This window comes from Schistocerca americana, chromosome 11 (genome assembly GCF_021461395.2).
Source record: "Schistocerca americana isolate TAMUIC-IGC-003095 chromosome 11, iqSchAmer2.1, whole genome shotgun sequence".
Taxonomy (NCBI): Eukaryota; Metazoa; Arthropoda; class Insecta; order Orthoptera; family Acrididae; genus Schistocerca; species Schistocerca americana.
The window spans coordinates 196,943,170-196,965,228 of NC_060129.1; the positions used below are offsets into that span (position 1 = coordinate 196,943,170).

At 42.0% G+C, this 22,059-nt stretch overlaps 1 protein-coding gene across 1 annotated transcript in view; it reads right to left on the reverse strand.

Moving 5' to 3' along the window:
• Positions 1-3,889: 3,889 nt before the first annotated feature.
• LOC124553547 overlaps positions 3,890-22,059 on the reverse strand; it is a 328,767-nt gene continuing 310,597 nt past the window's right edge. Inside the window, exons 31-34 of the mRNA XM_047127394.1 lie at positions 19,103-19,186; positions 12,326-12,678; positions 8,955-9,206; positions 3,890-6,590 (exon numbers count right to left, since the gene is read on the reverse strand). Coding sequence (XP_046983350.1) covers positions 5,877-6,590; positions 8,955-9,206; positions 12,326-12,678; positions 19,103-19,186 — 1,403 coding nt within the window. The 3' untranslated portion in view covers positions 3,890-5,876. The remainder of the gene's footprint in view (positions 6,591-8,954; positions 9,207-12,325; positions 12,679-19,102; positions 19,187-22,059) is intronic.

Below are 22,059 nucleotides of genomic sequence, written 5' to 3' on the forward strand. Positions count from 1 at the left end.
TTTTAAGGAACTTAAGTTCAAATATAGTTTTTACACAGCCCTCATGTGAATACATTTGTGTATACGAAAGTGAAATTTAGTGCCATGTCAGCCTTTATCATACTTACACACAACAGAAAACCCTGAGAAAGCAAAAGATATGAGAGTTATTAAGGTCGTTTTTGCGACTCGTACAACACCTCCACTTAAGTGAACTGATGACAAAATTACATCTCCTTTGAAGACAACATTTGACTTTTCAGGTAATGCAAGGTAAGTGCAAAGGAGCAGTGACCACCCGTGCAGCCGACGTCAAGCAACCACACTGAGAAAGAGACATTGTACTGTCAATTATAATACTATGTTCTTTATTTATATTTAATAGACAGATATGATATATATACACCACATACACGATGTTTAACCTTCACTAAAGTAGAAGTAAGTTCGTGGTTGAACTCGTGAGAGGAAATTTGATATGTTATTATATAATACACATTATGAGAGAGACAACCTCTGAGAGATATATTTTCCATTTGTATAGACGGTATCCACAAGAAGTGGAGATATCGAGGAAGTACTGAGCAGATATGTGATTTACTCACGCAAGGATTTGTTAATGTATAATACACTTAGTCATATGAACAGTCAGAACACAAACAGAGAATCTGTCATGATGTTACACTACACAGACTTGACGTAAGGACACTTACATTTACCCATGATTTGCTAAATGGTAAGCACCTCCTTTCACACACCCCTTGAAGGTGATGCAAACGTTGTATTATGTTCTCTTTCTATGACGTAGCTGTAGGATTTTATAGTTTATAGGTAGTGAATAGTTTCTCCCAGTCTATCTTTCTTTCGTTCTCCATTATCCTACCACCTCCTGCAGCTGGGTATTGTTCGTTTATGGAATGTAAGAATATGTTGTGAGACAGTAAACTTTCAGGTATGAATAAAAAAACATGAATATTGATGGCATTACAAGCCTGGTCAACCGCTAGCCAAGATATGGATCCCAAAAGAAAGAAAGAAATAATAAATTAAGGAAAGCCCGTGCTTTAAATATTAAGTCTGATATCCCTTGGCACGCCCAAACCTGAATAAAAAAAAAAAAAATAATACCCCAATAAATGAAAGCCAATGGGACTTAGTGTAATTTTTTAGTGTAAATATTTCGCGTGTATATTCTTGTAAATTTATATGTATTTGTATATGTGTTAAAACTTTGCATATTGTCAACATATTTTGAAAGGTGACCACGAAGAATAAGCTTTCATAATTAACGATGTACACATGCTTGGACACAGTGAACTTTGTTAAAATGTAAATATGGCAAAAAAAGTGTTGCAATCTGTGAACGTTATAAACGACGAATTTTGTGTTATTTGTGAAACCAACGGTGCATAAACCAAATAACTGTTTGTAAACCAATATAAACTGCAATTTACTTCGACGATAATGAGGATTTTCACACTGCAAATGAACGTTTGTTGGCAAGTGTAAACAACGTGATGAAACACCTACCTTTACAAACATTGACGCCATTGTTCCTGCCGGCCTTCAGATGCTTTGGAGACAAAAAACTCAGCACCTGTCGTAGGCGATGTGGAGGCTAAAAAATACATCAACCATATATGCCCCGGGAACAATAGTCATGAAAACGCACAAGGACCTGGAGTGTTGTGTCGTACCAGAAGACACGGACATTGCTTCAGATCACGCACACGCTCAATCTTACGGTGTCCCCGGACTTAACACGCCATTTAAGCTGGAATGACAACTTGTAATGAACACTATGTGAAAGTGAATACTGTGCAAGACTGTCATAACACAGCGATTTTAAAACTGCCGCACATGAATTTCAGTGATGCTATTGCGCATGCGCAGAGACTACATGCTGCCACAGATGCATTGGGAAACCAACGCTGGAGGCGCACAACATTAACCGCACTGGCGAGCAGCTTGTTCAAACAAACTGTATGTAAATATATATTAATTGTGTAAAAAGGATCAAAACTGTAACAATTGTATTTAGTATATAGGTTTAGACAGTAGGTATTGACAAAAATTATCCCCTATGAATGCACGTGGCCTTTCGTATGAAAATATGTATATATTGACATTTAGGCATCTCTATTATATTGTTTGCTAGCCTGCCACACTAAATGTTTTAGCGTGACAGTCGAGGGGGCGATGTAGCGGGACTTTGAATTTCGCCGCGCTACACTCGTTCCCTCAGACATAAATTATACCGTCGCAGTGGTATCAGCGCTCGACGGCAGAGAAAATACTAAAATTGTAACTCTTTTTTTTCGATGCGTTTTTTTATTGCCTCCCGAGAGCGGAAGCTTATTGCAGACGTGATCTGATTAAGACGAAAAAACTTATTAATGTGTAGACATTGTGGAAGTTGTTATGACATTCGGAGGATGGAGAGAAGCAACTAAATTAAATTGCATTTAATATCAAGACGGTTTTGTATACATTAGAAATTCCTGGACAATGAAACTTATTGCAAGATTTCGGAGCAGACTTTTCACGCAGAAATGAAGGAGATTTTTGAAGACCTGGACGCCGCACGAAAGAAGACATGTTAACCTGGTAAAGGATGAACTCTTATCTACGCCATTTCCCCCTGTTAGTTACATTTGTTATTCTCTGTCTTTTTTCAAATAATTTTTGTAGTGGAAATTGGTTTGACTTTTGCTCAGAAACGCCACAAGGACCACCCCAGCAATAGCCTTTCCTAATCACGAAGTCCGATAACTTTTCTGTAATACAAAGACTGATTTGCTTTTCATTCTCTCCCTTTTTCACAGTCATTTACGATTTTAAAACCCCCTTTTTGTTCACCATTTCTTCCCACACTTTCAACCTTTTCCTTTTCTTTTCTTATTTTCTTTTTTTTATTAAGCACTACATACGAGAAGAGGGTTGACACGGCGGGGTCACAATGGGCCATATCTAACAGTCAATTTGGAGGTGGTGGTTCACAAAAAAAGTGAGAATCCAAGTTTAACAACATTTAGCCACTAGTCATCTCTCTCTTGCTGCCTCACAACACACGGGTCCCCTTAAAGTAAGATCCATGTGACCTACCGCTGCCCATTCCAACCTCCCCAAACAAACCCTCTTGCTTCTGTGAAGAAGAGAACTTTCAGTCATTCCAAAACGTAAAATAAATATTTTCAACATTTCTGGTGGTAGCACTAGGAACAACACCTTGCTAATGCCAATTACTGCCCACCCATTTAGTCTCACTTAAATGTTAACATTTTTTAAATTTAACACAATATTGTAGATTTGGCTGTTATTACTATTTAGAATGAGCTGTGGCAGGGTCACCCACACTAGATCCTCTCCTCCTCCTCCTCCCCCCCCCCCCCCCCCCCTCTTTGTCAAGTGCGAACACTATTTTATATTGCTTTGAAGTGGTTTGGTTGCCATGCCTGACGTACCGAAGTTTTCACATTTATTGATATTGTACTCTCTAGCTACATTTATGTAGTATTCTTATTTACAGAATCAGTTTGACTACTTTAAGAGGTATTTTCAGTTAAGACTATTTATTCCAGCCTGTCAGCTGAACTAGTACGTTTTATTGTGCGACTGCTTTGCTTGGCATAAATACCTGATGCCTAAATACATTTCCAACATAATTGCCAAATGGAATGTTCAGTTTCAATAAAATTTTCAATTCATTTTTGGAGCAAACATTCACCATTCATCAGTTGCTGAGATAATAAGGATGTTGCATTATGTAATTAGCCCTGGGATTATCAAAATGAGGTTTTCTTTGTATTTATGAAAGCAATAAAGTGCAGAGATATTTTATAATTATATATTTATTCATAACACTTGCAGGAACACAAGAGAGGTGGCTTTTATCATTAAAAAACAGAACTGGAAGATGCACTAACACTCTTTATTAATTTACACATATGTATATATATAGGCTCCGTCATTTATTTCAAATTTTCAATATTATATATATGTTTTCCTTTTATATGTATGTATTTATATATATGTACATAATGTACTGAAATTCCATCAGTGAATAATAGTATAAATTGTACTAAATCTTTTTACTCTATAACATATACCTAAATATACATCATATAGACATCTTTTACATAGAGGAATTTGGCTTCATTTGAGAATGCTGTTCAGCACAAAGGACGACTACAAAAAGCACCCCAGAACCCCGCAGATTCCGCCCCCAGCCAGAAAGTGGTGCCACCAATTCGGATCAATTTCACTTTCCACATTAATCAGACTCGACGTAAAAGGGGCCACGCGACATAATTTTTCAACAGCTGGCAACAGAGTACTCTGGCACGTAGCTCGCTGCCGTACATTGTTCTAGTACCGATGCAAAGTCACTGCACGAGATGAAAAATCTGGCAGACAGGGACGGAACCGCCGGCTTCCTGCGACCCCGGGCGACTGACGTGTGCGGCAGACAAATTTCAGGCAGAGTCGATTACCTAAAGTGCAAACCGGAGCAGCACACGATCTCTCTCGGGTCTCCCATGTAATTTATCCATGTTAAGAATGGCCACAGAGACGTACAGTTTCACTATATTCTGTCGAACGGCAGTGCGAAATTTTTTCAGGCAATTCAATATATCGTGTAGTAAACGACTGGAGACAAGGTAGGAAAGATTGTGCACACGTCTCAGTGCCCAGAGAAACACATGCAAGGAACAGAATAAAGTAAAAAATATAACAATACCGAAACAATACACTCGAACACAAACCGATACGGTACAAAACAAAAGAACCATCCTGCAACATGCAAACAACGCACAACCCTAAAAAAACTAAGAGATCACGTAACTGGACATTTTCAATTTGTGGAATATACAGAGAGACACACATCACACATTCAGACACACTTCACGAGCAATAAATCGATCGCAATACCAGTTTCTGCTATTACAATGTGTACACGAAATTGCTTCCACCTGAAGCCGGGAAAAAAAGGCACTATATTGGCAGTTTCGATAGCAGGTCCACACGTTCTGCTCTCATCTTCCACATACAAGGTACAAAACCAGTCACTGTATCTGCACTACTCTTTCACTTTTCACTTCTGAAATACCTCTCCAAAAGTCCAAAATTTCTTGAACTGCACTGAACTGTCACCGTCAACTGAACCTGAGCAACTGTGAACAACATAACAAATTGACACTAAAATGTAACAAGCGCTAAGGTCGCACGGCACATGAGTAAACACAAATTTCACATACCTCTACAGTCAGTTACAATGGACACTTGGAGCGGATGCAGTAATTTCTGTTACATTAACCCTTTTGGAAGAATTAATTTAATTCGGTTGCAGAGATGCACAGGGAAGAAGTGGCATACTTGAAACTGACACAAAATAGAGGGGCGTGAAATTTGCCATTCACAAACAGGTCCCGTCGAGAACCTATAAAGTTACTAAAAGGGATACGAGAGTATCTACGAGCACACGATGACTACGACAAAAAAACTGGCAGTGGTTCGAGTGTGTCTCTGCAGTAGGTATCCCGATCGTCCGCACTATACGAGCAGCAAGTACTGCCGAGGTCTACCGTGTCACCGACGCAATGTGACCTGGTCAAAAGTTATTGTACTGTTACTCGGTCACACACAGACTGAGGGTCAGGAGAGAATTTAGTACATGCTCTTATTGTCTTTCCCCATCCGTAACACAATATCATACTATCACGAAAGGACTATGGCGTTTTCAACATCTGACAGAAATGTCACCACTTCGAAGCACTAATGTCTCGAGAGCAACGTCGACAGCATCTGGCGTCAACTGGGGCCGTAGCAGGGAAGCCAGTTTACACTGCCGTAGATATGACAGAGGATGCAGGAGGTATACGCCCAGTGGCCGCTTATCAGACAGGCGGCTCCACACCGCCGGACGCAGTGCCGTCCTCCGAGCTGTCGGCTCCGGCCGCTGCCGAAACTGACACGTGGCGGGCCTTGGCCCGGAACACCGAGATGAGCAGATCCGACTTGGCACGGCGTCGGCGCCTCCTGGCCGCGGCACCCACGGGGCCGGCCGCCGCTCCTTTCACGTCACAGGAGCTCTGGCTGGAGTCGTCGGGCGTCGTCGCTCTGCACGGCACCTTGGCCGGCGGGAGGGCCGGGCCGTCGCCCTCGTCGTCGTCGCTGCTCGCCGAGACTGCGACCGGCGCGGGCGGGGCAGCTCCGGTAACGGCAAGAGCCGTGTGTGCCGGCCTCCTCCCCCCGCCGCCTCCGCGCCCTCTCCCGCGCCGTCTCGCAGAGCCGGCTCCGCCCCTCCCGGGCCCCCCCCTACCGGCTCCCCGCCTCGGCCGCCTACCTCCCCTGGGCGCGGCAGAGGTGCGGGCGACCGGAGTGGACCGGGGCTCGCCGTCACTGTCTGACTCGTCCAGTACGTCACTGAGGTCGGAAGGGAAGTCTGCACACGACTTCCGCCGCCTCTCGCGCCGCTGGGGTCTCCCGGTGGAGGGCCGGTCACCCTCGACGGCATCCCCTCCCGCCGTCTCCGACCGGGGAACTGCATCCTCTTTCGAGAGCTCCGACACAGTGGTCTGCTCGACACTTTTCGCACCGTTCTCCTTCTCCTAAAAGGGAATACGTATGCGTGTTAACCCAAAATGTTTCTCTGTAAGGAGAAAATGTAGTGTACCGATTTACGAAAGCTTCAAATAGTGTCAAGTAGTATTTCTTTGACAAGTGAATTATTATTCAATTTTTTTTATTTATTTATAGTCTAGTGTCGAATTTGCCTATATTTACAAATGTCTTCAGATCTGTTGAAACAAATACGAGACACGATAAGCTTAATGTTACGTAATTAATCTGAAACAAACGTACGATAAATTTAACAGTGGATACAACACTCAGTGCAGTTGCAGAACAACCTTTCAGTTTTGTAACTTGTGCACAACCTCTGTACATCACTAATGCACATAAATTATATTGTCTGGAATCACAAAGAAGTATTTGAAACCACGTTAGGGCGTGTTGTCCTCTATTTGTGGTACGTGAACAAAAAGTAGTCGTTACAAAACAATACAGTTACAAAGATAAAATAAAATTATGGTCAGCGTACAAAGATGGCGAGGAAATTTTACAGAGGTGGGAAAACTATTTAAACATCACCACCAACAACTCTGTAACTCAAATTCTTCAACGTGCAAGGGCCACCAATCACACTGGAAAATTAAAAGAGTGCATTTGCTGCTCATTTTATAGACCTAGAGAAGGCATTTGACAGTGTGGCACGGGAAAAGAGAGAGGATTGGAAATGCAAGTGAATTACAAACTCAGTATACTTAAATCAAAAAGTGCCAGTGAAAGTGAGAGGAGACTGAATTATGAAAAGAAGTAAGACAAGGCTGCCCAATAGATGATACTGCCATAAGAATCTGAGGTGAAGAATACAACATTTGGAGATTTGCCAACCACGTAATGCTATATAGCAACAAATGAAAAATATTGCAGGAAGTTATTGAAGGTAAAGCAAATAGCTGTGGAATGAAAATCGATACAACATATAAATCAGTAATGACATTACAAGTAAATTAAAGGGTAAAGATAATGCTGATCGGAGAACATTAGAAAACGTGAAATGTTTTAAACCTCTAAGAAGCAGAACAGATTGTGACAAAGCGCAGCACAGAAATCAAAACGAAGATAGCAAAGCCGAAAGATGTATGTTATAAGAAAAATCAAGTTTTCTGCAGATGATGATGATGATGATGATAATGATGATGAAGTCCTATACTCCTTCACAGAGCGTGGGGGAACGATGCGAGAGACCCGCACCGTCGTACTAGGCACGGTCCTGTAGAAATGACGACGAAAGTTTTAAGAAAAATCTGACGAAATCTTTCATACGGATTAGCCTCCTCCAGTATGGCGTTGAAACAAAGACAATGAGACAGAACTGTAGAGCAAAGGCTGGATGCAGAGGATGGAAAAAATAAGTTGGATGGACAGGGTGAGAAATGAGTAACTACTGAGAAGAGTGGGGAGCATAGACAGTAGATGAGTGCAATAAATAAAAAGAAACTGGGTAGCACATACATTCTTAAAAAGAGAGGGGAGTGATTTCAAATTCTCATTGACGTGTTGAGTAACAGCATTAAAAATAAGTAGGCCTAATTCAAACCATAAATGGAGACAAAGACAACCTAAAGAAGTGAAAAAACCAATGAAGATAACCATAAACTCAAAACACGTGGAAGTAGCCTTAAACATACACCTTCCTGCTAACAAAGTTTTCAATATCTTCTGTAAGAGTGTGGTTATATTAAATTTTAGGACTGATGCCTTTTTGCCCAAACAAGATGACTGTAACTAGCACGGGAAATATACAATTATGGTAGACATCTTTAGCATCCATAAGAATGGGGTGAGGAGTTTGACTGAGATAACAATGTAAAAATAATCAGCAACCAAATGTATGTAACGATATTCGGGACTGAACATGACAGCCCTGATGGCAACTGTTTTGTACCAGTCAGTGTGTAGAGTGGTGACACATTTCAACCAAACCAAAAACTGGAAAAATGCTCGGGGGTAAGACACGCCCAGCTCCTAGTTGTAAACGTGGGGCACAGGTAGATGTTTATGTGTGAAACTAACTGAAAGTGACTTATTAGCATTCTGTTTTTAAAGCTTTACAATACAGAATGTTGAGACTGGAATGATTAGTATGTAGAAAATCCGCTACTTTGATATACGGATACAATCAGTTCTTATTATGAAGAAACGGTCACCATTATAAAAGTCCTTTCAAAATTAAAGGAACATGTGACAAAAGGGAGCAGTACACAAGGAAAAAAGGAGAACACCCGACTGGAAACAAAGTGAAGCAAACAAAATCGAGAAACAGCGAGTGAACGGTCCGCCCCTCGCACACCAACAGGCTGCTAGCGAGCGTGGCTGGCAGAACACGAGACCGATGCAGTCCTACGTGCCTCGGCCAGCTCGGCTGTGGAAGCGGCACCCGCGGTGGTGTCCGGAGTGGCGACGGCGGCCCCCCCTGCCGGCCGCCTCTGCAGCTCCGGTCGCTCGGCCAACGTCTCCTCGTCGGCGAACTCGTACACGTCGAGCCGCGCCGGCGACGGACCGGGTGACGCTTCGTCGCCCCCGCTGCCGGCTCCCGCCTTCTTTCCGCGCTTCCTCTCCAGGGAAGCGAATCTCGGGCCCGGGCCGCTTGCCTTGCGGACCTGAGGAGAAACGCGCACACTTAAACCCGTGTAGTAAACACGGTGAACCGACCGGCATACTCGACAACTGCGTGTCACACAAAACTGTCAGGGTTGCAGGCAGGCACGTTATATACGGTGCGTATCAAAACTGAGGGTCGAATGACTACTGAAAGTCAGATTTACTTCCTCGTCATTTTTGTACCTAGTCACAACTACGCTCCCAACTCTTCTGGTGTCTTAATTTATGTTTTATACCTCACCAGATTTAAAATAGCACTTTTCGTGTAACATTCACTTTAGAAACCTACTAAATGATTGAAGGGTTAAGGCCGCATCAAAACGCGTACAGTCCCCATTTGTCTAAGGCTGCTACGTATAAATTGACGCGTACTTAAACTGATGACAGCCTGCTACGGTATACCGGGTCGTTCCACCTATTTCTCGCAATCACACGAAATGTGTTTGTGTAAAAATATTGTTTAAGTTAACACGTAGAGAATTTTCCACTGTGTCTTCTTTTATTTTGATTTGTGCAGACAATGTGAGAAGCACGAACATAGGACATTAGCGAGGCGCGACGCCGTGACGGTGGCGTCTATACTTCGGTGTCAAGGCTCGGCGATGCTGACGAGGTAGCCTCTGTCGGGAAACAGCTGAAAGAAGCTGAAGAGAAATGTCATTTTGTTCTGATTTAAGTGTCTACAAAGAGGCTGCTTTCACGTACCAATTATGAACATCTATTCACTCGACACTGTAATTTTTATGTCAGAGCAACAAAATACAGAAAAGTTCTTCAAAATGCAGCCGCATCATTTCGTAGCGAGTTGGTGTAGATGTGAACTTTCTTACAGCCCTCACCTCTCTGCCGACGGAGAAGAAGTCCCTCAGTACGAGCAGCATAGCCAAGTACGAGGTGACTGTAAGGAAATAATCGATGTGAAAGTTCACACGAAAAGTATCGGTGTGACAGATCGCTAATGAAGTTGTCAACTCGGTTACAACCCACAGCCTGGGTCCTTCAACACTTCACTGATACATCATAATTGGTTCAGTCGTAGAAACATTTGACTGTAGTAAACTGTATTGTTAAAAATGTGCTCATTGCTGCTGCTTTCCATTAGTAACATAAGAACAAACAATAAGAATCACAAGGCTCGATACAGACTTGTGTGACGTTATTGATCAAGCTTGTGCATTGGAATCTCCTTGAAGGGGAGAGATTGGAATCTACATTCGATTGTCCCGACTAGATTTTTCGGTGTTTTCCTTACACTGAACGAGACAGCTGCTGCCACGATTCTTTCAGCTATGATGTGACTAAATTCTCCTTCCTCATTTCATCTGTGCTCGTACTCCAAGTCGTATGACCTCATCGTCCACATTAGATCAAAATCTAAACTACCATCTATGTGTAATTTTTTTTTCTTTAAAAATGTCACAGATGACCTAAAAGGATAAATACTTATTTGAGACTAAAAACTGTCTGTGGATCCTTTAATCTGATTATGGAGTACATATTAAATATGGGTTTTAAGGTGCCTATTAGACAACGGCTGAGAAGATAACACATGATCATACTGCATCAATGTGACTGTACTCAACGAGGCAAAAGTGTACAACACTTCCAGTTCTCTCAAGAAAATTTGTATTTTCCACGTTTTGGTGTTTCCAGTTGAGCTAACGTCATCTTTCTCTTTCCACAATGTTTCAGCTTTCCTGGTCTCAGACAGACACCGCACACACATTCCTTTATCCGACAGTTGGAGTTGCTATGGCAAGAAACAGAATTTACACTCTGGGATCTACCTACTGCTTATTTTAAATGTCATTAATAACAGCCACTTATAATAACAAAATACCCAAATCCACAACTCACTGGGATTACATATCTTGAGGGCATTTGCTTTTTGATGTTACAGGTACACATTTGGGGGAAGGCGGGGGGGGGGGGGGGGGGGGCATTGTTTGGGGAAGGAGATCAGACAGTGAGGTCATCAGTCTCATCTGATTAGGTAAGGACGGGGAAGGAAGTCGGCTGTGCCCTCTGAAAGGAACCATCCCGGCATTTGCCTGGAGCTGGAGCGATTTAGGGAAATCACGGAAAACCTAAATCAGAACCGCCAGACGTGGGATTGAACCGTCGTCCTCCCGAATGCGAGTCCAGTACAAGTACACAGTTTCATATGTTGACTAGTGCGGTTTTTTAACTCTGTGTACAATTAACTAAAACTTGGTGTAACGTTTGTTTGTTAGGTTTCTAAAATGAAAACTACACTAGTTAAATGCACTCAACTATCTCTGCATCAGTGTTGCCACCTTCACTTCAACGGAACACAATATGGCTCCATCTCGAAAACATACACAAATCTGTAACTGTCGAATCCGCTCACTACGCTAGCGTGCTGAGACTGCTCCACGTCTGCTATACTGCCGAAGGGCCAACATCCAGATGAGACTGCCGATCAAAGAAATTAAATTTCACGTTATTTTAAGCTATACTGACGGCCAATTGTACAGATATTCAAGACATCCAAACGACTTTCGAAGTCCCACACTACTTGTGGTTCTCTGCACAAGCAAATTGCGTTACGATACACTGACTGAACCGAGTTGAAAGGGGTGCCAGGGCTAAAAATATACAAAAACAAATCACTATGAGAATGCCAAAATAAAAATCGACCAATGTTGTTACGATGTGCAACAAATAATTACTTTTGACCAGAGAATTATGAAACAAACTGAATTTTGTCTGGGCAAAGTATTGCAGAAGTTACTGACGTACCTCAGCTGATGTTTCTATTGATTAACGACAACTGAAACATTAGCACAGAATTTCAGTTATGGCAAACAAAGAAGTTTTCAGTTTTCGTATCGTGCCACCAATTTGGAATAAATTGAGCAGTCTCCAGACTGTGACAACTTGGGAAGCTGTCGTAACACTGCGAGAACAAAATGACGACATTAACTCGGCTAATAATGCAGAAACTTGGAAAGAATTGTGGAAAAAAGTAATTGTGCCATACTTTTCGGTAGGCTCTGTTTCACCTCAGTTGACAATTGTAAATACTGGGAAACACAATAGAAATCAGATGCAGTAGACGTACTGCACTGCACAGATGTCTGCAGTGAGCACTCACCAGTGGCAGGCTGAAGGCGGCCCCCTTCTCCATCTTGACAGCACCCTCCGTGCCAGATGCCGGAGCCAGCGGGAACCGCATGCCCCACTTGGCCTGCGAGGCTCCGCGGCCCCCGCCCCGCCGGCTCTGCGCACCCAGTTCGCGCAGCGCCGCCATCGCCTGCCGCTTTATAGTCTCCCCGTCGGGCGGCGACACGGGCGCGGCCCGGCCCGACGCACCGCCTCCCCTGCCGCGGCCGTTACGGCCCCTGCCCTGTGCGGGTGACGACTCCTGCGGCGGGGGCTCGGGCCGGCTGTGCTCCGCTTTGCGGTGCGCCAGTACTTCCTGTGGCGTGCCGAAGTTGATGCCGCAATCTGAAAAACAGCACACCGCGAATGGTGACGGTCGCGAATAGTTTTAAAATAAATACGGTCACTAATGTGTCAGTAGATCTGAATCGATGCAGAGAGGTACAGGTGGATCGCATCTATACGGGTTAGTGTAGTGTGGTGTGGTGATGTATTACAATCGAATCAGTTGAACTCCAGAAAAATGTTCGGGGCAAGGCACACCCGGCACTAACTACAGAGGTCACGCAAAACTGACTTTTTTTCTTACACCGTGCTGATTTTTTTTACACCACACTCCTAAAATAATTTGTCTTTCCTCAGCCGTTTTCTATTCTACACATAATGCACATACCACAAATACTTTACATTGGTAAATTATTATCCGAGCTTTATTTCATTAGACTTCATTATTCACTTCTTATTTTTCAGACTACTTCTGACAAAAATATTGGCTTTTAAGATTACATTTCCTTTCGTGAACTACTCTAAATTTACAATTCATTAAAATGGTGTGTTGTTCATAATTCAACACTACCAATAACTATTTCAAGACTGACAAACATATTCCCATTTCAAACAAATATGTTTCACATTTTGCTAAATCTTAATATTTAAAATATATCTAAAAACAAAGATGATGTGACTTACCATACGAAAGCGCTGGCAGGTCGATAGACACACAAACAAACACAATCATACACACAAAATTCTAGCTTTCGCAACAAACTGTTGCTTCATCAGGAAAGAGGGAAGGAGAGGGAAAGACGAAAGGATGTGGGTTTTAAGGGAGAGGGTAAGGAGTCTTTCCAATCCCGGGAGCGGAAAGACTTACCTTGGGGGGAAAAAAGGACGGGTACACACTCGCACACACACCCATATCCAACCACACATACACATATGCACTCGGCTACGGAGGTGGGCAAAATTATTGTATTCTAGAGTGTCTGAATCCTAAAATAGAACTATGTCCAAATTTAACTGCTACAATTTTGCAGCCCTAGTTTTCTGTTTTCAAAAATATATAAGCTCAAGGTAAAGTCTGTGGTGCAAGGCCACTGGCCCGACTGCAGGAAGAGTACAGCCTTTTTTCACTGCAGCGATAGGAAGGGAACAGTGGCGCAGCAGCCCGGCAAAGGTGCCGGCACTCGACTGGTAGCACACTGACCGAATCTGGAACCATCCCGGAGAGACTGGGACAAAACCCAGGACCTCCAGGGTGAACTCTACAACTGCACCCACTAGATTGCAATGGCCACCAGACAAATATATACTTTTTTAAAAAATAACACATAACTCTGTGAAACATTCAAATTAGAAAATCTAATAATTCTTGGCAGGCTTTGGACATCTCAGTGTGTGGTGTGCAATACTTTTGGATTTTTAAATTTTGTAACTTCTGTTATTACATCCATTTTTACACAGATCCTGCACTCAAAGCCATATGTAGCCAGCATTCGGTTATCATACTGTAATGTCAGGAGTCAGTTACATTGTTCTTAGTCAATCTGTAGCACACATTTCATTCAGTGGAAAGCTATTATTCATTCTGCCAGTTTTGAATGTTTGAACTGTTGAATTGTTATTCGTGTGCGTTGAGCCTTGTAAAATTGTTGTTGAGCTGTGTAATACTAGTAATCAAAATTACTACTTGAAACCAGATCACCGTACGTGTCAAGTTCAAGAAATCTAAATGACCTGAACAAGTAATTTTTGAAAGAACCTACTACTCAAATGAATAATATTGGTGAAGATGAAACATCCAAGGAACTTATGAGGCAAAAGAACATGTCAATAACTTCACAAACCCTCTAAATTTCAAAGGAACTTAAATTTACCTTATTCATTAGCATGTCCAACTCACAGCTGCAGTTCCAATATTTTCCTTTTTACTGTGTCTGCAAATGCCTGACACACTTGGTGCAGTCACGTAAGTAGTTCCTGTTACGTAATCCCAAATACTGGGCGATTCAAAAATACTTCTTTCAACTTTAGTGAAAGGTTCCTTGCAAGAAAAAAGTTCATATTGAAATATGTCCAAAAACTTTTGAATTTTTAATTATTACTGAAAATTTACATCCAACATCTTTCTCCAAACACAACACAAAAACTTCAATGCACTCAAAGGACATCTCGACTAGAGTCCTGCATGACGGAGTACGCGAGCACAAAATACGAGATGGGGCGAGCACACCCTAACTGGATAGGCTGCCCGCACTAGTTCTAGTGACCAAGCATAGAAGCCGTGACCGAACACGTAGCACGCAACTTCAAACACATTACACTTGTCATCATCCGTGTGAGACTGCAGCCAGTACGGGCTTCTCATTTCTGGTGTGTGTGTCTCTCTGTAATCATGCAGCGTGAAAAGGCCAGTGCTGTAAGACCTAAGATTGAAACCAATGTTTACACACTGAAGGAACGGGAAGGTCTAAAAAGCTAAGTATGGAGTACATTTCTGTTGGTTGTAGACGAAAACAGTGTGTCAACTGGGTATGTATCGTGCATAAACTGCTCCACATTATTGTCTTTCCTGTTGGGAACCATTCATTTAAAGAAACACAGTTGCAGGAAACCTCACAAAGATACAGCTCCTTCAGGAATACCGGCAGTGATAAAAAATAGTGTTACAGAAAAATGTGTTGCAATGTGTGCTAAGGATACGAGAGCTTTTAGCACTGTTTCCGGTGAAGGTTTCAGAGAACTAGGCCAACAATTAATACATCTAGCTGCTCATTACGGAGAAGTTAATGTGGCAGATGTCATACCACATCCCTGTACTATAAGAAGAAATGTCAAAGAACAAGCTAATGCAATGCAAAACAGCATAATGCCTTCTGTTATTGCGGAAGTTATTAATAAAACAAGTGCAGTGACAGTTGATATGTGGACAGATTTGCATAATCAGGTGCACTATTTGACGCTTACAACACATTACATTAACACAGATTGGTCTCTTGTGAACAATGTCTTACTTACAACAAAATTCCATGACGTTAAGAAGACGGGAGTTAATATTATGAAAGAAATTGAAATGGGTGAGTGGGACATTTCGCCGCACATCTTGCACAGTTTTGTTTTTGTCTCCAACCAGGTTGCCAATGTAATAAAGGCTGTGGAAAATCACGAAAGGATTCCTTGTGCTGCTCATTGTATAAACATAGCACTTAGCTATACTTTCGATGAAGATAACTTCTTGTTAAATCATGCTCCGAACATCGCATCAACAATAAATACTGCAAAATGCATTGTAAGGGACATCAAGAAAAGTGGCCCCTGCTCGTCTTTGAAATCATCGTTGAAACAAGAGGTCTGCACACGCAGGAACAGCTTGTACACTGTGCTGGAATCCTTACACACTCAGTATAACGAAGTTGCTGTTTTGCTGACAGAAAAGGACTCCGCTTACAGATTGCAAGGATATGATAATGAGCTTGCAGGAAAAACTGCTCATTTTCCGAGACTATTTAAAGAGGCCACAGCTGAATTAGAAGGCGAAAAAGAACTGACAATCCAGTGAGTTGCTCTTTGGTTTCACAAACTGCAACAAATTTGCAGTGTCAATGACACTGACTGTCAGGTGAGTAATTACTGCAGTTAAAAGCACTGTTTTGTTATGATACGCGATAGATTTATAATTAACTAGCGTAACTTACGTGTACTAACAGATATGTATTTTTTAACAGGAAGTACAAAGGATTAAAAATCGCGCCTTGACTTTCGTTTGTGAGAAGACTGTGATCACTTCCAGACATAAAATTGCTACGTCTTCTATCCGCGATTGTACTGAAATATCACTTTACTTTCCAAGTGCTTTATGAATTTAGCTGTGTCACGTACTCGCTCTTGGAAACGTTACTTTTGTATTGAAAGATATATATATATATATATATATATATATATATTAGACACACACACACTGATTGTGTGTGTGTGTGTGTGTGTGTGTGCGCGCGCGCGCGCGCGAGAGAGAGAGAGAGAGAGAGAGAGAGAGAGAGAGAGAGAGAGAGAGAGAGAGAGAGAGAGAGAGAGAGAGAGAGAGAGAGAGAGGCGTTGGATTTGTATAGTACAGTACCGTGAGCTGGGGCGAGGTGAGGTGAGGTGAGGTGAGACATCAGCAGTAACCGGTCATGCTCGGTTATCTGCGTGTCCGGAATCCGGACAACTGACATGGGGCTAGTACGTAACTGAGCCGAGTCGTACGGGGCCGGACACGAGCGGCTCGGTCCCCCCATCAACAGACGAGCCATGACCGGTCAAACATTGAGCGTTGCAGCACTCTAATCTTGACACATTGTGTCCACTGTATCCTAGCCGGCAGTGTGTAGCAGTCATACACAGAAGGCTCTGATGCACTGTATCTACATCACTAACCGGCTAACCCGATTCTTGGCACCCTCACACAGTTGCAGGTTACCTGTCTAACTATTTACAGGGGCAACAAAAATACGATTTCCAGTACTTCATGTAATTAGTGAGCGAATTTAAAAATCTAAACTGTAGGATAATCCACTCATTAAGATGTATAACATTATGTCAAAGGTTTAACATAATAAGTCATTTGTTACAGTTAGAAACTGTGTACATGTCTCGAGCAAGCATAATTCACTGCATGCAAATATCCAGACTTGATTCGTCCGTAAATTGAGACTTTTGACAAATTTTACACACAATTTCAAACCTCTGTGAAACTTTTTCTCACTGACACCCCTACAAAATGATTAAAAGTAAAAAGTTTATTGCTCACTATGTTTTTTGCAGTTCATGCAGTAAAAATTCGGCATCTGGGTTGCCATTTTAATTTAGTACTTCCTCGCTATTAACTATATTCACAACACACTACGGAGACAATATCCACACACACTACTGAATGCACCTGCAAAATTACACCACCGTACGATACACGGATCAGGATAAGCAACATCACATCGAGGTGCACCAAAAACCAGCTTTTTCATTAAACAGAGCACAAATTGCCCGGCCTACACTAATAGTGTGTTTGATAATGAGCATTTAGCAACTTTCACCCAATGTTAATTACACACTCAAGATCAAATATTGAACACAAATACTCAGTTGTAAAGTAATCCGAAGTCTGAAGCTGTTTTATACACGGGAGTTCAATTCTTTAAAGATACGAGTTTTACTGATCGTATCCCAGATGGCGATGTGGGCCGCAGATACTTGTTTCAATTTGTTAGCTGTCACTCTCTCTCGAATCTCTGCCCAACAAATAAGAAGAAAGGTGTGGTTTACGTGCAACGGGTCTCACTGACCTCGATGCCCTGGCAGGTGGATAGCAAGAGGGGGACCGGTTCCACATGGCCTGCACTTTCTCCCAATTTTAATCCTTCGGATTCTTATCTCTGGAATCAGCACATACAATCGGTTCATATGGAAAGAGTGAAAGTCCACAATTGGCCAGTAGAATCCACATACACTCAAACTTTTCTCAGTAATGCCACAAACCTAGCGGCTAGCTGCAGCTGGTATAAAAGTGCTGCAAATGCCCACCACCTGAGAACAAAGCCTGCCCTGGCTCAAAAAGATGGCTGCGGGACGATTAAGAGAGCTTTTAAAAACACATTCTAATGCAATTGGTCGCACTATCGATAGTGAGCATCACTTTGGGACGTCTCTCTTCATGACATGCTCTACAGACGGCATTTCTGAAAGTGCCGCTGAAGCTACATGTGGACGTTGTGCAATACCATGACTGTTTACTTACACTAGAAACACAGTGGCAGCTCTGAAGCTACTTAAGTCTCTGAACTGATGTGTTTCTCTACTGCAACGTGCCACTTAGTCGTATGTAAGAGGTTCCTTTATCATTCTTTTCTGCAGCAAGTACTTTGCATGGGGGAGAAAAAAAAAAAAAAAATTCCTCTCTCTCTCTGCGGCCACTATTGGACTGCACGCTTCTGCCTCAGGATTTTTATTAAGTATTTTTTATACTATTTTCTGACATTTCACCAGCACAAGCAATCGGCATTGTGAAACATTTACCAACCACTGCTGGTGACTGAGGGTGACCCTCTGACAGTTTCAGGCTATTGTGCTGGTGAAATGTGATGAAAATAGTTGAACAAATGCGGTCAGGGAATATCACAATACGGAATTCGAGAAGCAATATGACACCAAGTGACCACAAATTCCTCAACAACTTTCAACAGGCGTAATGTCAGTCTACAGATACGGCAACTGTTGATAAGCTGTAACTGACCATATGTTACAGTCACAGATGTCACGTATTACAACTTATTAACAGTTTTGGTCGTTAGGTCCCCGAGCGAGATACAAAAAAAAAAAATTGACAAATATATAGAAAGTTATATCTTAATGTAATCTTATTTATAATCTTAATTTATAACACTATTCATTTACTTTGGGGGAAAATGTACAGTTAAGTGGTTACATTAATTTCAATATGTACTGACATGTGAGCACACACCTGAACATAGGAAATCACCATCACCTCCCATGTCTCCGCCAGGTGTCTCGGATGTCCAGTTGGTGGGGCTCGGTTCACGCCAACCTGCACAATGGTTTCAAATTTAGCTGTGCCACCAGTAAAGAACATTTGTGAACATGTTTTGTTCTGCTGTTACGAGTAATTGACCTGGACACTAGAAGTTTGGCTCACTATTTACCTGTGACAACACTTGCAATCTTGAATCAATTTCAAAAATTTTTGAGAACTTCCTCTCACATACAAGAGTGATCTGGGAAGGACGGGGAGGGGGGGGCGCGCTTTTGGCTACTTACCACGGCCATGTTATGCTGGTAGAACAGTAGCCTTATCCACAAGTGGTAGAAAAATGGTTCAAATGGCTCTGAGCACCATAGGACTTAACATCTGCGGTCATCAGTCCCCTAGAACTTAGAACTACTGAAACCTAACTAACCTAAGGACATCACACACATCCATGCCCGAGACAGGATTCGAACCTGCGACCGTAGTGGTCACACGGTTCCAGACTGAAGCGCCTAGAACCGCACGGCCACACCGGCCAGCCACAAGTGGTAGAGGAATCATACAAGATCCGATGGTGGCAGAGGACAAGGAAGTAGCTGCAACTACTAACTGAGTGTAGTGGAGTTACATAACGCCTAATACACACAATAAAAATGAGATAGCGGTAGGCTTAAGTGCAAAGTCATTGTTAGTCAGCTATTCGTGTGATGTGTAATATCACACACACCTCCTACTCATCAAAGAGAGACGTCATTAGCTTAACTTGACAACAATGGTGGAGAAGAAATTTCATACAGGCTGCTTGTAAGAACTACTCCGACGTTTGCTGGAGTATATTTCCAAATATATTTTTCACCTACAGTTGTCTCTTTCATTGTCTTCAACAGTCCCCTATGTGGAATGATAAAGAATGCAGTTCTAGCAGCGGTGTAATGCTATACTGATATTTGAGAGAATATGAGAAACACACACAGGAAAACGAAGATAAGCTTCTTTGAAGCAAGATTAGAATACGATAGACGAAACTGCTTCACAACACAAGAGTAGTAGTGTAGTATAGCACTACTGAATTAATATGCTTTATTATGCTTGCTTGACAGAAGAGTTAAGCACAGAAGACCAAACTTTTTGAAGGTTTAGACTTTTTAGTAGACTTACTTACAAATTTGCAACACTTCTGGATTTTCAATTTTAAAAAAAACAGCAACAACAGGAAGGCAGGTTACAGTTTAATAACCTGTCCACAACAAGGTGGTCAAGAGATTAAGCAAGTGAGCAATGAAATAAGCTACAACCTTTTTTATAACCAATCTGAGGTACACATAGGTATTAACTAATTTTTGAACATCTCACTTTCTAAGTGCAGATTACATTTGATAAAATTGTGTCACCATATACACAGTGCTCGGCATCAGTAATTTGCTGAATATTCGAGTGACAAAATTATTAGTATCTCACAGAGGTACATGCTAGTTAGGATAAATGGACTGTCGCCCTGGGGAAGAAACAGAAACTGGGCAATAATTATGATTAATTAGAGGTCCTGAGACAGATGAAGCTGACAATATGCCCTGAATATATTTGGCAATAGTTAAAGATATCCAAAACAACACAGCAGCAAAAGCAGACTTACAACTGAATGAAAGATAAATAAACTGAACACATCAGATAGCAAAACAAACACAATGGCAGTTGATGGGAAAAATAAAAGTATCTCTAAAATTTTAATAAATGTAGTTTTTTTTAAATCTGCAGCACAGTAGGTACTGTATGAAGATGAAACTGATTTTCACCATAAGACAGTGAAAAAATCTTAGAAGTGGGAAATGGAGGAAGAAAAGCAGTTCAAATTTTACAAAACATTGACACTCAGTTGTAATATATGTAAGTGCAACTTTGGGTTGGAGGAAGGGGGGGGGGGGGGGGGGGGTTAGGGAAGAGGGGGGGGGGGGGGGGGAGAGAAAGAGAGAGAGAGAATCAAGGAGCCAAAGAGCAGAAATGAAGATTCTCAGACACGTAGCTCCAAGTACAAAAATAAGAGCAGAATTAGGACTTCTGTCTCTAATGGCAAGGTAGAAAGAAACAGAAGAAAATGAAAATATTGTACCAAGAGGATGGACAGTACTACATAAAATACTATTCAAATACTAATCAACAGTACAAAGCAAAACAGGAAGAGACAAGAGAAAATGGAAGGAGCTTATATATCTCAACTACAGCAAAATGTGTGAGACGTGCAGAGAAAGAAGGTAACTGTAACCACAATTTTGTGCAGCATTAAACACTAGTTACATTGTGCAGTGAAATTACCAACTGACATGTCTCCACAGGACTGAGACACGTTTACCAGGGCGGTGGGGATTGTGTTTTTCTCGTAGGACACGATACTACAATTAAACTTTCTCTAAAACCCAATATAGTTATTGCAAGTCTGGAGAACGGAAGAGCACATAGATCAGTCTAGTATTGTACACACACAAAAATATCCTCAGGAGTACTTTACTGAAGAATAGTACGGAAGAAAAAATGGAAAGGAATTTTGACAAGCAACTAGACTAATAAAACAGTACAACTTTGCTAAGAAGAGAAGTTGCAGTTAGTCTAATTTTAATGCTGCAGCTAAAATTACAAGGTCTGTATAAAAAGTAATGAGACTGAGCTCGTGAATCAAAATTTATTGTAGATATCATCAGAGGCACTTAGTACTCTCCAATGTACGACCCTCAAGAGTCGATAACCTGTCGCGTGCGCAGAATCCGGGGTGGCCTTCAAAGCCCTCGTGGTGGCGGCTCGCACCTCCTCCAGGGCCCCGTGGCTGTGGGCTGTCAGGGAAGAACAAAAAATAGTCCGGTAGGGGGACATCGGGACCGTAGGGAGGCTGGGGAATCTTCAGAGTACCTTTCTCAGCCAGGCAGCTGGCCACTGTGAAGCAG